Source organism: Suricata suricatta, chromosome 11 (genome assembly GCF_006229205.1).
Source record: "Suricata suricatta isolate VVHF042 chromosome 11, meerkat_22Aug2017_6uvM2_HiC, whole genome shotgun sequence".
Lineage (NCBI taxonomy): Eukaryota > Metazoa > Chordata > Mammalia > Carnivora > Herpestidae > Suricata > Suricata suricatta.
This window is the reverse complement of record NC_043710.1, coordinates 39322906-39342872: the sequence shown is the minus strand read 5'-3', so window position 1 is coordinate 39342872 and position 19967 is coordinate 39322906. Positions and strand designations below refer to the sequence as shown.

Genomic DNA, 19967 nt, shown 5'->3' with positions numbered 1-19967 from the left:
CCACAGCTGCTGTCCAGACCAGGTGCAGAATCACACACCCGGGAAGCCCCTCATTGAGAAGAGGAGGAAAATGGAGCACAGAGTCGGGGTCTGACTAGGTCCGGGTAACACAGCAAGCTGGGGGCCATGAGGATGGGGATCCTGAGCTGCTTCTTTTGTAGTAAAGAGCCCCAGGAGCACAGGGGTTGGCTCCCAGCTGGGTGCAGAAAGGTAACCGAGGTGTCCAGATACCTCTGGAAGGGGACCCATGTGTGACTCATAGCTGCTTTCACACCTTAAGCCTCCCAGGCCCCGAGCCGTGTTCAGAATAGCTCAGTGCTGCATGTATGCAGTGGACTCTATAAATAAGCTTCCTAGAAAATGACTAATTTCATAATCAGAAAAGCAGAAAGAGTAGCACCTCTCATCTGTAGAGGGAAATGGAGCAAGAGCCTGCGGCTCAGCCTTGTCGCTGAAGGACTCCAGGCAAACGCAGGCAGAGCCTGCGCAGCTAGGCTGTGCAGGGCAGGGTTTTAATTAGATTTCTGAAGAGAAGGGACGGTCCGTTCAGGGAGGATGGAGAAGCCCAGTCTCTGGGCGCTGCCCTCTCTCCTCCCCGCCAAGAGCAGAAATAGCTACTTGCAGTAGATTACTGCAGGCTCCTTCTCTCTCCTTTTCCATGTCTATGAGCTGGGCAAAAGGAGCAGAAACCCGGCCTCCTTTGACAATGGGCTGGCCTCCTACCGCTGCTCTTAGAACCAGAGAACCCCAGAGGGAAAAGGACTTGGAGATCACCCCAGCCTGTCCCTCCTTCATTGATGGAGAATGTCTGGGCGGGGACAGAACCTTCCCAAAGCCACTGCCTCATTCAAGAAGCGTTTGCTGAGCAGGGCCTGTGAGCAAGGCGCCAGGGCTGTCCTAGGAATACACTGATGAGCAAGCCAGGCCCCTCCCCACACAGCTCCCAGTTGCTTTTGGAAGACACACACACACACACACACACACACACACACACGCACATGACCAATCGCACTGACGATGACATATTCACTAGACACCTTGGGGAGCTCAGCTCTGCTTGTGGTGAGGGGGCGGACTGTGTGTGGGGTAGTCTTCTGTAAGGGGAAGATAGGAGCTGGTTCTTAAAGGATGCTTCTAGGGGTGCCTGAGTGGCTCAGTCGGTTAAGCGTCCAGCTTCGGCTCAGGTCATGATCTTGCGGCTCATGGGTTCGAGTCCCATGTCGGGCTCTGTGCTGACAGCTAGCTCAGAGCCTGGAGCCTGCTTCAGATTCTGTGTCTCCCTCTTTCTCTGACCCTCCCCTGGCCGCACTATCTCTCTCTCTGTCTCTCAAAAACAAATAAAAAATATTTTTAAAAATTAAAATAAAAGGATGCTTCTAGATGCACCTGGGTGGTTCAGTCAGTTGAGCATCCGTCTTTGGCTCAGGTCGTGATCTCACAGTGCATGCATTTGAGCCCCATGTCGGGCTCTCTGCTGTCAGCACACCCTTCACTGCTCACGTTCTCTCTCCCCCAAATAAATAAAACAGTTCTTTTTTTTTTTTTAAAGGAGCTTCTCCATGGACGAAGAGTCACGAGGGAAAGAACGTCTTTCACAGTGCAGATAGCAAGAGCAAGGCACAGAGTCTGGGACGTAAGGAACACCTGGCACTAACTGGGAGCAGGATGGGTCAGCGGGGCGGGGAAGCGAGGGGCACGCGATGAGTGAGAAGCAGGCCCCACCACAGGAGTCCTGCCTTCCCGGTGCAGCAGCTTTCTTCCACCTGGGGCTTCCCTTGACCAGAGAGATGCCACAGGTCCCCACCCCTGGCCTGGGCGGGGAGGTCTATAATAGGACAGGGGACCAGGAGCATGTGTTAGAGGACTGGACGTCAGACGTGGCCAGTGGCATTTGATCCAGTCCCAAACTACTCCTTTTTACAAATTATGCTCAGGATTGCCTGGGTGGCTCAGTCGGTTAAGCGTTGGCTTCGGCTCAGGTCATGATCTCACAGTTCGTGGGTTCGAGCCCCGAGTCGGGCTCTGTGCTGACAGCTAGCTCAGAGCCTGGAGCCTGTCTTCAGATTCTGTGTCTCCCTCTCTCTCTGACCCTCCCCTGCTAGCATTGTCTCCCTCTGTCTCTCAAAAATAAATAAAAAAACATAAAAAAATAATAAAAATTATGGTCAAATATATATAAGATAAAATTCACTATTTTAACCAATTTTAAAGTGTACAATTCAGCGGCACTTAGTATACTCATGGTGAACCGCCACCACTATCTAGTTCCAGAGCAATTTCGTCACTTCAGAAGGAGACCTCATACCCATTAGGGAGCCCCTCTCCATTCTCCCACACCCCAGCCTCTGGCGACCTTTCATCTGCTCCTTTTCCCTAGATTAGCCCGTTCTGGGTATTTTATATAAATGGAATCATATAACATGTGGCCTTTTGTGTCTGGCTTCTTTCACTTAGCCTAATGTTTTCTAGGTTCATCCAGGTTGGAGCACATATCAACATTTCCTTTTTATGGCTGAATAACATTTGACTGTGTGGATATACCACGTTTTATTTATCCACTCATCAAGCAACAGACATCTGCGTTGTTGCCCCCCTCCAGCTATTATGAACAGTCTGCTATGAACCCAACTTCTCCTTTAAACTCAGCCTCCAACACACTTATGACTTTGGGGGAACCTTCTCTCACCCCGGGCCCCTGAAGCCTCATGTATAACACAAGGTGGTCAGACCCCTCGCAGCCTGAGGGCATCGCCGTCATCTGTTTATGTGAAGGTAGTGTGTGCCCGACAGCAGTTCCACCACTGCTGGGTGCTGGGGACAGGAGCTGGACCAGCCCGCCTCATCTTGCTGGAACTCACAGCCGGTGGGGGAGACACAGGACAGGCAGCTGCTGCGGGCTGGGTGAGTCAGCGTTATAACGGAGGCCTGTCTGGGATGGGCCCGGAGCACCTCATCTCTGCCTGGGCAGGGAGGAGGGAATGGTGGGTGCTGATAGGAGGGATCCTGGAATAGAGGCCAGCATTGCCCAAGACCAATGAGGAGAAATAGCTCTGAAGTTTGGGGAGGGAGGCAGAGAGGGCTGCTTCCTCTTCCTGGGTAGCTGAGGGTCCACGTGGCACTAGGGTGCTAAAGCCTGATTCCAGGGCCCCAGCAGCTTCCAGAACTACCCTGGGGCTCCAGGGCCCACAAGACACCCTTCACTGTCAATGTGGAGCTCCGACCACCTTCCCAGAGCTCTGATACTACCAGACCTTGCTATTCCCTGCCTACTCCTGCTTCCAGGCCTTGCTTACACCCTTCCCTCAACCTGAAGTTTCCTTTCCCCCTCTTGGCCAATGTTACTCATCCTCCACATGACCTCTTTCATGGAGCACGCCTTGATCTTTTGGGGAGAATCAAGTTCTCCCATGTCGGGGCTCCCCCACACTCCTGGCTCACTACTTCTCTCTGCCTCTTACTTTGTTCTGCTGCTATAGTTAGCCGTTGATGCACCTGCTCCCCATCACCAGCTTTCCAGCCGCTTAAGAGCATCCCCACCCCCTCAGCCACCTCTGCATCCCAAGTGTTCAGGGCCCGAGCCAATTGCTGTACACATTAGAGGTCAAGTGGAAGGCAGTGTCTTAGGGTTAATGGCTTTAGGGGCTCTGGGAAGACAGACTCTAGCTAGGATCTTCCCAGCCTGGAGAAGACGGCCAGGCCACGACCAGAAAGAGGCCCATAATGCCATCTAGATGCTCATCAGTGCATTCAGCATCCATGGGCCAAGGACATGCTGCATCATGGAAGACAAATGACTGGGCTGACTGCTTCATGCAAATGAGTCACATGTCCCAACGCATGCACATGGAGAGGGCTTGTCCTCCTCCGTGGGGTGAGCAGGAGGGGAGCCACACGCGTCACTCACCTGGCTTCCTCATAATTCATTCCCAAGGTGTCTGGACGGGGAAAGGCGCCATTGGGGGCTTCAGCGAAAGGCACACTGGAAGTGTGAATGGAGAGAAGCCAGCTTTAGGACACCCAGATGGGGGACCGAGGCAAGAGAGGTTAAGTGCCCTGTCTCACATCACACAGCGCGGACAGCTGTTTTCAGAGAGCTAACAAATCCAGATGTCCTTTCGGGAGATACCACTCTCTTCCGCTGACGCCCTGCTTACCACTGCCACAGGGACAGCCCAAGACCAGAGGTCTGTTCCCTGTTATTCTGTGTCACACCTTCCTGCCTAAATGGCTCAGAGTCAGTTTCTGTTGCTGGTTACCAAAGAATTCAGACTGATGCGTGCAGCGAACTTGGGGAACGGACAGGCTCTGAGCCCCGGGTTCCCCATGCTTAGTTCACTGCTATTTCCATCAGCCAAGCTGCTGATCCTCCCTGCCCAGCTGTCCACTGTCCAGCCATCTGTCCCCACGTCTGAGCAGACTGCAAACTTGGAGTGTTCTGGATCCCAAACACAGGGTCTGAGTGTTCTCTGCTTGGGATATGCCCAGATAAATGATGACTTCTCCTGCCTGCTCTGTTGGTGGGAGACTGTGGTGTGGGTGTGGCAGAAGGGAAGGGAAGGGAAGGGATGGGAAAGGAAAGGGAGGGAAGGGAAGGTGGAGAGATGCTGGAGAGGTACAGCCTATGCAGGGGCTTGGGCAACACAAAGTTTCCCATCTTTTGTGTGAGTCAGATTCAGGGACTAGAACATTCGCTTGTTCAACAAGTGTTTACTAAACAGCTCCCCTGTGCAAGCCGTGGTGTGGACTCTGGCTCAAGGAGTAATGGGGGACTGCAGGTCAGGGAAGGCATGGGTGACCCAGGCGGCCAGTGTGATGGAGAAGTGCAGGGTGCTGAGGGGGGCACGAGCGAGGCCCCTGATGAGGCAGGGATGTCAGGAAAGGTTCCCAGGGAGGGATTTATGATGTGAAGGAGGAGCTGGGGTCAGCAGCTATGGATTGTGAGAGGGGCAGGTGGGGTGTTCCAGAAAGACGGAGGGCATGGGAACAGATGTGGACTTAAGGGAAAGCAGGGTGCATACAAGAGACGGAGAGAAATTCTGTCTGACGGGGGGAGAGTGAAAATGGAGCGTGACGTGGGACGGGGACCTTGACGGAGATGCTCATTCGTGGAACTCTTCCCTCTGGTTTCCCACCTCCCTCCCCTTCTTTCCAGAGAGGCGAGACACACCTGAATTCCTCAAACAGCCCTAGGAGGAACAGACTTTCATTACCTGTGTTTTCCAGATGAAACAATGGAGATTCAGAAAAGTGAAGTGACTGGCCCCAGGCCCACACAGCTAGTAATGACAGACCTGCCCCTCCCCACCCAGATTCCTAAGCCCTCTTCTGGCCTTCAGCCTTGGTTGAAAACAATGCTCTGAAAATAGGAAGACAGTGAACATGATCGCATCAGCGTACCTCAGCAGCTGTGCTCTATATGTTCTTTGAAAAAAAAATCCTCACTATAGGTCTATGTGGCTGCAGCCTGTTTTACAGATGAAGAAACTAAGGCTTGGGGGTGAAGTGACTTTCAGGCTCACACAGTGGGCAGAGAGGTGGACTGCAGCATGCTGTCCTCCTGCCCAGGGCCCTGAGGGAGCTCAGTGCTGAGGGGCCATTGGCTCTGTGTGGCTTCCCCAAGTCTGCCCTGACTTGTGGCCTCAGGTTCCTCCCCATGAAGAAGCAGCCCAGACAGGTCGCCTTGGGAGACTGGTTTGGGTGACCAGTGTAGGTGATGGTGGCAGCCATGTTCATTACTGGAGCAACGAATGCACTCACAGCAGGCCTGGGCTCTAGTCCGAGGCCACCTTGTGACTTTGGGCCAGTCATTTCCTCTAGTCTGAGTCTCAGTAGTGTCAAATGAAAATCAACAGAATCAGATTTAATGACTTTAAAGGGCCTCTCAAGGTTGAGTTCAACTTCAGGGCTGTCTAGGTGGATTTAAGGAGGCGGAGGGGCAAGGAACCAGCAGAGGGCGCTCCCAGCAGCAGGGAAACAAGGCCTTGGTCCCTGGAATCCAGGCAAAGGCCGCCCAACCTTCAGGTGTGTGGGGCAGATCCCAGCCCCGCCAGTTACGGACAGAGGCCATGTCCAGTTCTGATGATTAGTATCTGCTGTGGATAGGCCTGTTTGTGTGGTGAGCCCCACAGAAGATCAGTCAAAGATTTCAGAGTTCAAAGGTCATCTGGCTTCACCCGTTTCCCAACACTCTGAAAAACACTCATTCTGCTCCCTCTCTCGACACCTCCCAAGTCCCAGCTACAGCGTTTAGTGTACAAGGGGGAAAACAGGCCATCACCAACGTGAAGGCGTGATCATACCTCTTGTGAGGGTGTTTGGGCATCTCCACACCTACCTGTAACACTTCGGAATATACTTTTCCCTTCACTAGAAAAGCCCCTCCTTTCCCTTCTCTGCGTGGAAAACTCTCTAAGCCCCTTTTAAGATCCTGCTCAAATGTCAGCTCTTCAGCAGAACCGTCCCTGACTCCCTTAGGAAGAACTGAGTACTCCGTCTTCTGCTCTCACCTCTCTGTTCGGAAACTATCTATCGATGCCTGCACCCTCAGTTCACGCAGGGCATCTGGGCTCAAACCCGCGCTTTATACTCAGCACAGCCTCCCCTGAGTGCTGACTGTGTGCCGGACACCAGGCCAACCGCTGTGCTCCGTTCACTCCTCACTACAACCCTACCCACTGCACACAGTTATCCTCCTACACACGGAGAGATCAGGACTTGGAAAGACTGAGTCATCGTTCAAGGTCACACAGTTGGTAAGTGGCAGAACCAGGCTTCAAACTCACTTTGCCTCAACCCCAGGCCCAGGCTTTATTTAAACCACTCAGTGTATGGTCTCTGACAGGGACCTTCCTGTCTATACTCTGTCTGACACCAGGCTGATATTCGAGATATATTTCTTGAAAAAATAAATCAAAATACAGGCTAGATCCTGAGCATGAATAAATGGCTCACTAAAAAACACCAAGTACAGGGGCGCCTGGGTGGCTTAGTCAGTTAAGCATCTTACTCTTGGTTCCAGCTCAGGTCACGATCTCACAGTTCGTGGGTTTGAGCCCTGCACTGACAGTGTGGAGCCTGCTTGGGATTCTCTCTCCCCCTCTCTTTCTACCCCTCCCCCACTAGTGCTCTGTCTCTATGAAAATAAATAAATAAATATACTTATAAAAACACACACACACAAAGTACAGGCTTTGGGAATCAGGCTGCCCAAGCATGAACTCCAGATCCCTCAGTGGCTGCCTACGTTTGGCCAAGATACTTGAATTCTCTATGCCTCAGTTTTCTCACCTGTGAAATGGGAATAACCATGTGTACACTTCAATGGATTCTTAAGGAGAGTAAGTGAATTTTGATCCTTGCAGAAGTTTTGACATGAGATACATGGAAAATGCTTCAAGCAGGGCCCAGTAAACTCCTGAAAATGTTAGCTATCATTATCTTGTATGTCAGGTGTTGTCTTCTTTCCCCATATAGCTGAGGTCCACGGAGACTCTAGAATAAGTCTTGTGATATGCTAATAAATTGGTTCTCTGAAAAATAAATAAATTTTCAAAGCCCTGATGAGTGGCGTTTGCCAATTTCCATGGTGTAAATGACCCACGACGGCGGATTTCAGACTATGAAGGTGAGGGGTCATGCTGCCGGTCTTGGAGGAGGTCAGGTGTTTACTCCAACTCTCCATGCCTCGGTGTCCTCATTTTTGAAACAGCACTGCTGTGATGAGCAAACGTCAGGCTCTGTGGGAGTCAACCGATACGCGGTTGTGGGGAGTTGCAACAACACGCACTGCTGCCTGTCTGGGTCTGACCCTGGCCCAGCACCCGGCCTCTTGCCCAGTGCCCTGGCAGGCTGTCTCTGCCTTGGTCACCTGTCTTCTAGGACTGAGGCCTTGTCTGCTCTTGCAACGCTCTCCCCAGCCCACCTGGAACTACCAGGCTCACTTAGCCTGTGTTGGCCACACATCTACCCTGATCGCAAGTGGCTTTGTGCTGCTGGGGTCCACTGGCCTCTGCTCTCAGCCCGAGTGTCCCTGATGCTGGCCCTCGGCCTGGACCAGCTGTGGCTCTGGCTTGCTTTGGGTCGTCCATGACGGTCCTGCTTGGCATCTGCATTGCCCTTTGTCACTTACAAAACCACTTCTCAGAGGGCCTGTAGGCACTTACGGAGCAGAGAGCTGGAGCGAGGGAGGGCTGCTCTCCCTTCCCTGCTTCCCCGCTCTTCCCCAACCTGATGCCGCCAGTGAGGGCTCTAGTTCCTGCATGAGGGCCAGAGTCCCCACCCTCTGCCTCTGATTTAACCCTTCTGTGCTCAGGCCTGGCCCGACCAGTGACAGCACAGGCTGGGAAGATGCTGGCCCTTTAGGATTTGGTGAAAGATTCAGGCAAATTGAATCAGACGCAGGGCCTGGGAGAGGCAAGGCAGAGGCTGCATCTGGAAACAGTTGGGTCTGAGGCTCCTTTGGCAGGAGAGACTATAGAGTGTCAAATGGGATGGGAAAGAGAAAGACTAGATGGGACCAGGAGTCAAAATTTAAACCGAAACGGGTCTGACCTCCCAAATTCAGATGTAATAAACATCAGCTTGCGTACCTACTACGTGCTTTCCAATGCTTTCTTTCATTGGACCCTTGCAGCCACCTTGTGAAGGAGAGATCATCACCTCACTTCATATAGGAGCTAATGGGCATGTTGGGGGGGGGTGGGTTAGGGACTGGCATGGGCACAGGTGTCCCTCTAGTCCTGCTCAGGTGGCCAATGGAGAAGACAAGACAGAGCCTGGTCCTGAGCCAAGGATGGTTGGTCCTCTCAAAGCCTCATGCTACTGTACAGCTGGAGACCTGGGGCCCAGGCAGGTTGTCAACAAAGGCCCTCAGTTATGGGTAGAGTCCCTCCAAACATGATAGCCAGCCGCTCTGAGGTCACACACCTTACAGCCACCATGGCGCTCTGGAAGAAGGAAGGATGGAGAGGCAGAGAGACCTGGCTGAAACGCTATGCGCTTTGCCACCTTCTCCCCGTGGGATTCCTGGCCAGTGTCTGAACCTCTCTGAGCCTCAGTCTCCTCCTCTGGGACACGGGAACAAGAGAGCTGCCTGCTGCAGGGTGGTGGGAAAGTGCAAGTGACTGAAGTACAGAAAGTGCCAGGCGACCGGAGGCAGACAGCCTCCTCGTTATCACAGCTGACCTGGCTCAAAGCTTCATTTCCCGGCTCCCTCTACGTCACCCCAGTGCGGCAGATGCTTCAGCTCTTTGTGCCAGGCAGGGCCATCAGCTACAAAGGTCTGCTTCCTTTTTCCTCGGGCTCTGTTAGGTGTTCCTGGAGCTAATGAGAACAACGCGGGGCCACCCCGGCAGAACAGACTCCTCTTCCCTCTGGAGAGCCCTGGGCTGTTTCCAGGCCCCCCTCATCAGCCCCAGGAACCCTTGGGAAGGTGGGTCAAAGAACTGGGAAGCTGACTTCACAGGATTCCCCAAATCCTCCTCCACCATGAAAACTGCGCCACCTCCCACGCTCCCTCTTGGTTCTCAGCCTTCGGCTCTCCTGTTCCTCCTTCCTGCAAAGACGTTCCCGCTCCTCTCCGAGCTGTGGCCTTGGGCCCTTCCGAGGCCTGCTTCAGCACCGTGCCTCCCTTAGGAAGCCTGTCCAGTGAGTCCAGGGCACACTGACCTCTCCTCTGGCTGAATTCTCCCCCAGGATTTTATTTGTGCCTTGGAATCTGGCAACAGCCTGCACCCCACCCCGGGCTGCTCCCTGGCTCTCCTGCCCATAACTTGGGCTTCTGTGAGCAGCTCAGGCAGAGCAGGGGCAAAGGACGGGCTTCCTCCTATATGGCCCACAACAGGGAGCCCAGTGCAGAGGAAGAGGGATGACAGGCAGGGCAATGTGCATCTCGTACTTCCCTGTACACTCAGATTTGAAAGGAAGATAGGAAGGAGTGACTAAGAGGGAGAAAAAAGAAGGGAGTGAAATGAAGTGAAAGGAAGGGGTAGGGCAGCTGTGAGAGACTCATGACCAGGGTCACAAGAGGATGGATCTAGGCAGCTTTGCAGCATGCTTTAAGGCTCTCTGTGAATTATCTCAATGTATAACTCCCTGGCTTAATAGACTCCTCTTGGAAACCCACTGGAGCTTGACCTCCTCCAGGCAGCCTTCCCTGATTGACTCCTATCTCTTCCCTGGCTCCCTGAGCTGCACTACTTTGAACCCACTGATGGCCATTCCCCATGATGGTAGGTCCTCTGGGGAAGGACTGGAGGTCTCTGCCTCACTGGCAGTTCACTCTACATCAATCATCTATAACCAGAGATGTCTCCCACTGTCTCTTTTATCAGCTTCAGAGGGTGGCTGAGATTTATTTTGCACAGTTGTTTTAAATCCAAGTTGCCTCCAACACAATCTTTTTATTTTTATTTATTTAATTTCTTTTTTTACACTTACATTTTTACTCATTTTTGAGAGACAGAGAAAGACAGACTATGAGTCAGTGAGAGGCAGAGAGAGAGGGAGACAAAGAATCTGAAGCAGGCTCCAAGCTCTGAGCTGTCAGCACGGAGCCCAACATGGGGCTCGAACCCACGAACCATGAGATCATGACCTGAGCTAAAGTCAGACACTTAACTGACTGAGCCACCCAGGCGCCCCACTTCCATCACAATCTGGAGACAAGGTCTGCTATGATCTTATATCCATTTCTCTCTCTCAGGCTCGGCTGGGTCTAAGACTCAGTCCCTGCCTTTAGCCAGCTTCCAGCCCAGTGCATCGAGTCAAAAATGCTCGAAATGTCAACTGCAGGCTGTTTTATGGGATCGCCTAGGAGGGCACCATGGGAGGATCTGGGAAAGGGGTTTGGCGGACAGTGGGGACGGCATTCCTGGCAGAGAGCACTGCTGGGGCAAAGACCAAGAGAGGTGAGAGAGCAGGGAGAAAGAGGGCACCTGGGTGCAGCTGGAGAGAGAGGGCACTCACCCGCCACGGCGGGCAGCTGTGTGCAGCAGGCTAGGGTATGCGGACTTGAACCCCAAGGTCGCTTTTTCTCAGGAGGATGAAGGCAGGTATCGCCACTGTAGCTGGCACTTAGAAATCTGTGTCAGTGACGCTGGGGGTGCGACACCATGGGTGGATCCCCCAAACTTCTGTATTCCACCAAAGACCACATCTGTGATACCATTCCTATGAAGATCAGGAACAGACAAAACGGGCACCTGGGTGGCTCAGTCGGTGAAGCGTCCGACTTCGGCTCAGTTCACGATCTGATGGTTTGTGAGTTCGAGCCCTGTGTCGGGCTCGCTCCTGTTATCGCAGAGCCCGCCTCAGATCTTTGTCCCCCTCTCCTGCTTGAGCTCGCTCTCTCAAAAATAAATAAATACTAAAAATGAAAAAAAACAACAGATAAAACATCCAGAATGACAGAACCAGGAACAACAACCAGTTACCCTCCAAGGGCAGGTACTGACTGGAAGGGAGAAAGAGGGAAGTCCCAGGACTGCAGGAAACGTGCCACATCCTGGTCCCTTAGCTTCATTCACTGCTTCACTGATGGCAACATTTATATCTATACGTCTCCCTGTTCGTAACATATTACTTTAAGAAAGAGAAGTTTATTCATTTGTTCTGAGACGGTATGTAGGAGGGGCAGAGAGAGAGGGAAGGAGAGAGAATCCTAGGCAGGCTCCTCACTGTCAGCGCAGAGCCCCGTGTGGGGCTTGCACCCAAGAACCACGAGATCATGACCCGAGTGGAAACCAGGAGCCGGTCATTTAACCGACTGAACCACCCAAGTGCCCCCATAAAACGGATCTCATAAATGTGTGTGAGTGTTCCGAATGGTCACAACGACTGAGGGTGCTGCTGGGGATACTTAGGAGGACAGGGCCAGGGACACTTTCACACTGAAGAGCTCTCCCACTCAAAGGCCAAGAGGGTCCCCGTTGTGAAGCACGGGTGCAGGGAACAGGCAGCGCCAGGAGTTTACAGGGCAGAGAGAACTCCAGGCATCGCCCCTCCAGGGCTCTGTGTTTGGGCCACTCCAGCCTGCTGTCCTGAAGCTGCTCAGGCCCAGGAGGGGCCCTGCATGTCCCTCTGAGGCACCCCAGAAGAGGCTGGAAGGAGGCCAGCCTGCGTTCTCAGAGGCAGCTGATGTCAGAGGGAAAAGGAAATGCCCCCAGCCTGGCCTCCCAGCCTCCTGATAAGCACCGCAGATAATGAATGATCATCTTCCTCCGAAATGGAGTCTCCATGAGGAGGGGCGCCCTGGGAGATCAGAGTCACCAGCAGCGGGGCTGGATGTTGCTGCTGCTGCTACAGAAAACCATTTCCTGAAATCATGGGCAAAAGAAGGGCACGGATGACTGACACTAAAATGCTTGCCTCACCCCTTCCTTCAGGAAGCCTTCTCTGATCTCCATGCTGGGCAGGTGTCTCCCCTGTGATCCCACAGCCCCCCACCCCTTCTCCCCCAGCCCAGCACCAGAGGGCAGGGACTGCCTTGGTCTGAATTCTGGCTCTGCCATTGACTTGCTCTGTGTTGCTGGCAAGTTCCTCAAGCCTTCGGAGCCTGTAAACCGAGGAAATAAAGATCTTCTGTCCTGAACTGTTATGAGGATTGGGTGAGGTAAGATAATGGGTACTCAGAAAAGGGAGTGCTTATTATTATTATCACAGCACACATCAGGATGCAGCACCGGCCCTGGGTTACCTCTCTGGCACACCCCAGGGGGGTAAGCTCCTTGTGGGCAGGGTCCTTGCAGCCACGTGGATTCCCTGACAGTACATACTTGCGTGCAAGAACGAACTGCATCCACTCAGACCTCCCCTGAGAGCTTTCTTTCTCCACCCACAATGTCTCTAAATCACACCAATTCTTCAGAAATGGAGGCTGGATTCATTTTTACTCCATTCTCTCTTCTTTCCTCTCTGTTATCTCCCAGGCCATGCAGAATCCACAAAAATCTACTTTTTGATTATTTATTTTTAATTTTTTACAGTTTTTAATGTTTTATTTGTTTTTTTTTTTTGAGAGAGAGAGAGAGAGAGAGAGAGAGAGAGAGAGAGAGAGAGAGACAGCGTGAGCAGGGGAGGGTCAGAGAGAGAGGGAGACACAGAATCTGAAACAGGCTCCAGGCTCTGAGCTGTTAGAAGAGAGCCTGACATGGGGCTCGAACCCACAAACCATGAGATCATGACCCAAGCCGAAGTCGGATGCTTAACCGAAGAAGTCACTCCGGAGTCCCAAGTGTTTGTTTGTTTATTTTTGAGACAGAGACGGAGGGGGAGGGAGGGAGCGAGGGAGGGAGGGAGATTGTGAGCAGGGGAGGGGCAGAGAGGGGGAGAGAGAGAGACAAAGAGAGAGAATCCCAAGCAGGCTCCACACTGTCAGCACAGGGCCTATGCAGGGGCTCGATCCCACAAACCGTGAGATCCTGACCTGAGCCAAAATCAAGAGTCATACATCCAACAACTGAGCCACCCAGTTGCTCCCCAAAAATCTACTTTTTAGAAATGAATGGCTTCTTCCCAGACTCCAAACTCCTAAGACTTCATTCAGTGGCCTTTTTCACGCTGGGTCCACAAAAATTCCTTTTTAAAAAAAGTCCCCGTGGTTTCTCAAAAAGCTAAACACAGAATTAGCATATCATCCAGCAACTCCAGTTCTAGGTCCACACCCAAAGGAGCTGAAAGCAGGGGCTCAGGTACGTGTTCATCAACGGTCACAGGAGCACTGTCCATAGTAGCCAAAGCTGGAAGCAACCTCAGTGCCCATCAATGGCTGATGAATAGATAAGCAAAACGTAGTCTATAAGACAATGGACTGTCACTCAGTCTTAACAAGGAGGGAAATTCTGACACATGCTACAACATGGAGGAAGCCTGACAACCTCATACTAAGTGCAATGAGCCAGACACAAAAGGGCAAATGCTGCATGATTCCACTTGTATGAGGATAGAATCCATAGAGAAAGAAAGCAGAAGACAGGCTACCAGAAGCTGGGAGGGAATGAAGAATTACTGTTTCATGAATAGAGTTTCAGTTTTGCAAAACGAAAAGGGTTCTGTGGATGGATGGCAGTGACGACTGTACAACTCTGTGAATGTACGCAATGCCGCCGAACTGTAACATACAAATGGTTCAAAGAGCAAACTTTATGTATTTCATAATTTTAAAAAAGCACCGTCAACTGAACCAACAAAATGCTGGAGGGACTCCAACTCAGGTCGGAGGGTGCTGGGTGCCACTCTGTCACATCGTCAATGGTCTACTGCTTTTGGCCTCCTGACCCATCATCTTCCTACCCATCCTCTCCTTGGCCCTGGCTCTAGTGCTCCCTGTTCTCTCTCTGCTCCAGAACCCAGGGCCACATCATTGTGTCCATGAAATCAACTCACATTTTCCCACAGTCACCCCTTCCTGTCCCTTGGGCCCCTGTTTAAACCCTCCTTGGTCCTATCATACCCTCTTGAGGATCCTTAAAATGGATGCCTTGAGAATCAGAAACAGAAGAGTGGTTGAGGATGTTCACTGCTATATCCACCAATGAAGAAATGGTTAAATAAAATACAGTCAAACCACTGAGGATAAAAAAAGCATGATTGAACACAGAAGTTATGATAAAATGTGAAGTGAAAACTGCAATGTACTACAACCAGTTGTGGGCTGATGTCATCTATTAAAAAATACAGACTTTAGAGAGAGGCAAACCATGAAACAGACTCTTAGCGATAAAGAACAAACTGATGGTTAAGAGGGGTGGGAAATGGGGGCTGGGGGTGGGGTGGGGTGCAACAGGTGAGGGGGACTAAGGATGCACTTGTCACGAGCCGCACCTGACATTGTTTGGAAGCACTGCATCACTGTATGGTATGCCTGAAAATCATATTAAACTACATTAACTAACTGGAATTTAAGTTAAAAAAATAAGTCAAACAAACTGCAGGAAGAAAAAATACTGATCTTTAGAAAAAATAGAATGGGATGTCTAAAGCCATGGTTGGCGTTACATTGACTGGATGGTATGGTCATGTTATTTTTACAGTACAATTTATTTTTTAAGGCTAGGCAACACCCTTAGGCAGATGATGAAACATACAATCTTTGGAACTGACATCCACATGAAATCCACAAATCCCCGAGTGGCTTCCAGAGAGTTCCAGGAGAGGGGAACACTTTGACTCTTAAAACAGACATGTTGAAGCCCCTCTAATGACTTCAACCAACCACCTCACCATGCAAAGGAACGACACATTTAGGGTTTATTTTTGCCATCACAGTGACTAGGAGATTTGGCCATGAACAGTTTATCCTCTACATTAGTCCAAAGTTAGAAATTCTCACCAAGATGCTTGCTCTCGAACAAATCTGCAAACTGAGGACTTCTCATACTTGAATGAAAGCACATTCAAATCATCTGAGTGTTATCATTTTGATCATACTACAGCTTAATATGCCATAATATCTTTATTTAGGGGTTCATATAGTTCCAAGGTACAAAGCTTCATACATAAATGGTCATTTCTAACATTCATTCGTTCAACTATTTAGTGAGCCAGTGCTGCATGTCAGGCTCGGTTTTCTAGCATCAAGAATACCAGAACAGGACTCTGGTTCTCTTGGGACTCATTAATCCTGTGATTTCTTATTCCTCAGGCCTGTAAACACCTACATGATCTGGCCCTGGCCCTCTCTCCTACCTTTTCCCTTACCAAACTTCCTCTCCACTTAGCTCTTATAACTCCTGAAAACACCAAGGTATTCTCACCCCAGGGCCTTTGCACTTACAGTTTCCTCTTCTTAGAATGCTATTCCCTCTGGTCTCCTCACTTCCTTTAGGTCTTTGGTCTACGATCACCTTCTCAAAGGCAATTCTATTTAAAGGCAAAAGTCTTCCTTCACTCTTCCTCCTCCCCACCCTGTTTTATTTTTCTCCAGAGCACGGCTCACCCCCTGAAATGTTACATCTCTGCTTATGTTTTATTTTCTGTCTCCCTTGGTAGAGCTCAGGCAGGAAGTTCATCTTTTTCAGCAATGTATCCCCAGAGCCCAGCACAACCTGGCACATAACAGATGTTTATATGTATCTGGAGACTGAATGAATGAATGGACAAACTGGCTCTTGACACTCTCGGGTGCTGGGTGAGCCGGCTTTGCAGGAGTCATTATGGTTGCCTTCAGATCCATGGCCCCTGCTCAGGCTTCGCCATTCCTCCCCGAGTGGGGCTCTCTCTGTGAATGGCATCCCTACCCACTCAGGCTCAAAACCTTGCCACCACTTCTCATTCCTCTGTCCCTCCAGCACCCATAACCAAACCACTGCCAATTTTGGTGACCTTCCGGCCTCCTACATCAACTCCTTTCTCTCTTCATTCTTACAACAACCCCCACTCCTTACCTCTCACCTAGATCGTGGTCATTATTTCCTGCCTGGGCTCCCTGCCAGCAGGTCCTCCCCTCCAATCTGTCCTCCCCAGCGCAGCCAGGACGAGTTTCTTCATGGCCAGGCTCGATCACGTATTTCCCCTATTCATAAACTAAAGACTGGGGCACCTGGGTGGCCACTGCAACTCTGGTCACAATCCCACGGTTCGTGGGTTCAAGCCCAACATCAGACTTTGTGCTAACTGCACAGAACCTACTTCAGTTTCTGTCTCCCTCTCTCTCCGGCCCTGCCCTGCTTGCACTCTCTCAAAAAAACAAAACAAAACAAAACCCATTTAAAAAAAATAAGAAAAAAAGAAACAAAAGACCAATCTCTTAGGTTGGCATTCAGTGCTCCTGGAAATTGCCTCCTCTTCCTACCTAGCTTTCCTTCCCACAACTCCTGGGTTATCCTTTTTACTCCATTTGGAATGAACCACTTTTAGTTTCTATATGTGCTTTAGAAGCCCCCGCTGCCAGTTCTCTGCCCGTGCTGCTTCCAATACTTGAAATACTTTCCCTTCTTTCTTCTAGTGCTCTCATCATTTAGACCCAACTCAAATGCTACACAGCTTCTCCAAGAAGCGGTTCTCGATTTTCCGGAAGAATAAAGTCCATCCTTCTCAACTCTTTCCCAGAGGTCATCTGTTTCTGTTTTGGGGCCGGTGTCAGGAAAGCAGAGGCAACATGAGGTAGAAGAAAGAGTTCAGAATCTGGATTCAGATGATCTGAGCTGGAGGCAGAGCTCTCTGGCTCTGAGACTTATGAAGTATAAATTCAACTCTGAGTCTTAGCTTCCCCATTCATGCAATGGGAACGATCACACTAGGACTACCATGGGTGTTAGGATAATTAAATGTGACAGTGTAAGAAAAGCTTTGGCACTATATAAATTACTAAACTCAGTCATGATCAGCGGCTAAACAACAGATAAACCAAAGTGTGATTTGTCCCAGGGAGGTTTCACAGTGGTCTCTTGCTGGCTGAGCCCTAAGTCCAGGAATAGGTGAGTGGGGAAGGGATTTTTTGAGGCAGAGGGACTCTGAGGTCCCTAAAATCCCATATCCTTAGGCAATATGAAGGGGGAAGAAGTGGAGGGAATATCCACAAAGCTGGGGCCCTAATGGTATTAATAGCTATCGATGCTGGAGCTTCTCCTGTGCCCCAGGCACTGTGCTAAGTACCCTACATAAATTATCTCATCTCATTTTATTCCCTCACAGAGTAATAGAAGAGGAAAGTCAGGCCCACGGCAGTTATATAAATAAGTGCTCCCCTCCCCCACCCCACCCTTTCAACAGTTCAGTCCTGAAAGACATCCTGAACATTCCCAATCCAATGATCCTATTTTTCAGATGGAGAAACCGAGACCCCAGAGAGGTTATAGGGTTTACTGAAACTGTCTAGTCAGGGAGGAGGAACCTGGGCCTGGAACCTAGATCCCCTCACTCACAGGGTGGGGACCACTGCTCAGCAAAAATCCAGGGGGTACCACTCATTTTGAAGTGTACGTCAGTGGCAGTTCTGGATGGCAAAGCCACTTATGTGAACTACAGTGTGGGTGGGGGTCCCTGGAGGCATGCCACCTAGTCACCCTGGCTCTGCTCCGTGCCAGGCTGCTCCCCCTACTCAGGAAGGAAGCTCTTGAGACAAGAGCCTCAGGCCCCTAGAAACTGAACACTGTCCTCCTTGCCAACTATCTCATTCAATGGATTCTCCTCCAAAGTGACTGACTTCATCCATTCACCATCCAGCTTGCACTCCTTCAACATGCCTCTCGGGGCACCCTGTCCGCGCCAGGCATCGGGCTCAGCTCTGGGGACACCCAGCTGCCCTTGAGGGAGCCTTGCCCTGAGCTATCACCTGAGCCTGGTGAGGCTGTAACTCAAGCTTCGCCCCAAGCTTCCTCAGCGACACCAAGATGACATACTCAACAGACATGAAGGAGGAAGGGGTGGCCTGATGTCAAGGACTTAGGGACCTCCGCTAAGGGCTCATGAAAAGGGCCTGGTTGGAGTAGAGGACCCAGGCTCTTAAGGAGGAGGGGAGAGCGACTGTGACCGCATCTAGTCAGGTCAAGGTGGGGCAAGGGGTGCACTCTTGAATGCCACATCGACTGGTCCAACCGAGGACCCAGGCCCAGTGCTTCCTGGGAGAACCCAACACTTTGGAATCTGACCTCAGGCCCGGAGCTGCTTCATTCTCCCAAATTAAATCCCAAACCTGGAGTGTTTGCAAACTCAAGGCCAGCCGCCCCCCCGACACCCCCCCAGTAAGGATGGTAGCAAATGAATGGCACCTGCTGCTCCAAGTAGGGACAGGGCTGGAATTACAATGACTTCGCTGGTATACTCAGATGAATTGGGGGGTTCTGGGGCTTCAATGGGTATAGGATTGAATATGTAGGAGGAAAATGAATATGAAAGCCCGAGACCTTAGATTCTAACGCAGGCTTTGTCACTAACTCTCTGGTGACCTTGGTCAAGCCACTTCACTGGGCCTCAGTTTCCCCATTTGTAAAGTGAGGGAGTTAAATGAGTTCCAAAGGTTCATCGGCTCCTGACCCTCTAAGCCACGTGATCCCTGTCCCTGCTAAGGTAAGCCCCTCGGGGCTCTGACCCGGACGGTCTCGGGTTTCGCAGGAGCCTGGGCCTCTTCTAGAAAAAAGGGGAATGCTGGGGGAGGGGAATGCGCTGGGCTCTTATTTGGGGGGTGGGTGGAGAGCGGGTTGTTTAAGCTACACGGCTAGTCCGGGGGAGGCGAAGCGAAGGGAAGGCTGGGAGCCGCGTTTTACAGGCCAGCAGGCTAGAGGCGATCTCCAGCCTCCCTCCCGGGCTTCAGACCCTGGAGAAGCAATGCAGCCAAAAGCCGCGCACCAGCCCGGGCTGCCGAGGCTCGGACCCGGGACCACCGTCTCGATCCTTCCCCGGAACCATGCACGAGCTTCGTGGGGAGTGGCTGCTGCTCTCTCCCCAGTACCCAGCGGCGGGGACCCCTCCCCGGCGCGGGGCCCCCTCCCCCAGTCCGGGGGCGCAGGGAGCCCCATGGGGGCGTGGCGGTGGCGGTCGCTGGCTTCCCAGCTCTGGGGGCTGAAGGAGGTCTCGGTCGTGGGGCCGCCCCGGGAGGGACCCCAAGCCCTCCACCTACCGGCTCCCCACACAAAGGCGCCCACGGAGGCGCCGCACTTACCGGCCAGAGCGGGCTCCGGGCGCCGGCGAGCGGGCGGGCGGGCAGGCTGGCGGGAGGATGTGCGCGCGCGAGTGTGCGTGTGTCTGCGTGTGTTCCTGTGTGTGTCTGCGCGAGTGTGTGTGTGTGTGTGTGTGTGACGGGGGCCGCGCCGAGCTCTGTGCGTCTGCGTGTGCGGGGGCGTCCGTCCGTCGGTCCGTCCGCCCGGCGCTCCGTCCCGCGCTCCGTGCGCGCTCCCTAGCCCAGCCGCCCCACCAAACGCACTTGGGCTGCTGAGTCGCGGGCGCAGCCGCGGGGTCGGCTCGGCACCCCCCAGCCCCGGCTCCGCCCCGCCCCCGGGCGGCCTGGCGCCTCTTCCCGGGAATTGCGCAGG

The 19967-nt window shown here is 52.0% G+C and overlaps 1 protein-coding gene across 2 annotated transcripts in view; it reads right to left on the bottom strand.

The window, feature by feature from the left end:
- The window catches only part of PTPN5 (protein tyrosine phosphatase non-receptor type 5), a 54747-nt gene extending 34906 nt beyond the window's left edge, over positions 1 to 19841 (bottom strand). Inside the window, exons 1-2 of one of the 2 annotated variants that reach the window (XM_029915237.1) lie at positions 19598 to 19803; positions 3905 to 3979 (exon numbers count right to left, since the gene is read on the bottom strand). In XM_029915237.1, coding sequence (XP_029771097.1) covers positions 3905 to 3924 — 20 coding nt within the window. In that variant the 5' untranslated portion in view covers positions 3925 to 3979; positions 19598 to 19803. Of the gene's footprint in view, positions 1 to 3904; positions 3980 to 19597 lie in introns of both variants that reach the window. The other variant, XM_029915238.1, reaches the window with a different exon arrangement.
- Between the last annotated feature and the right edge of the window lie 126 nt (positions 19842 to 19967).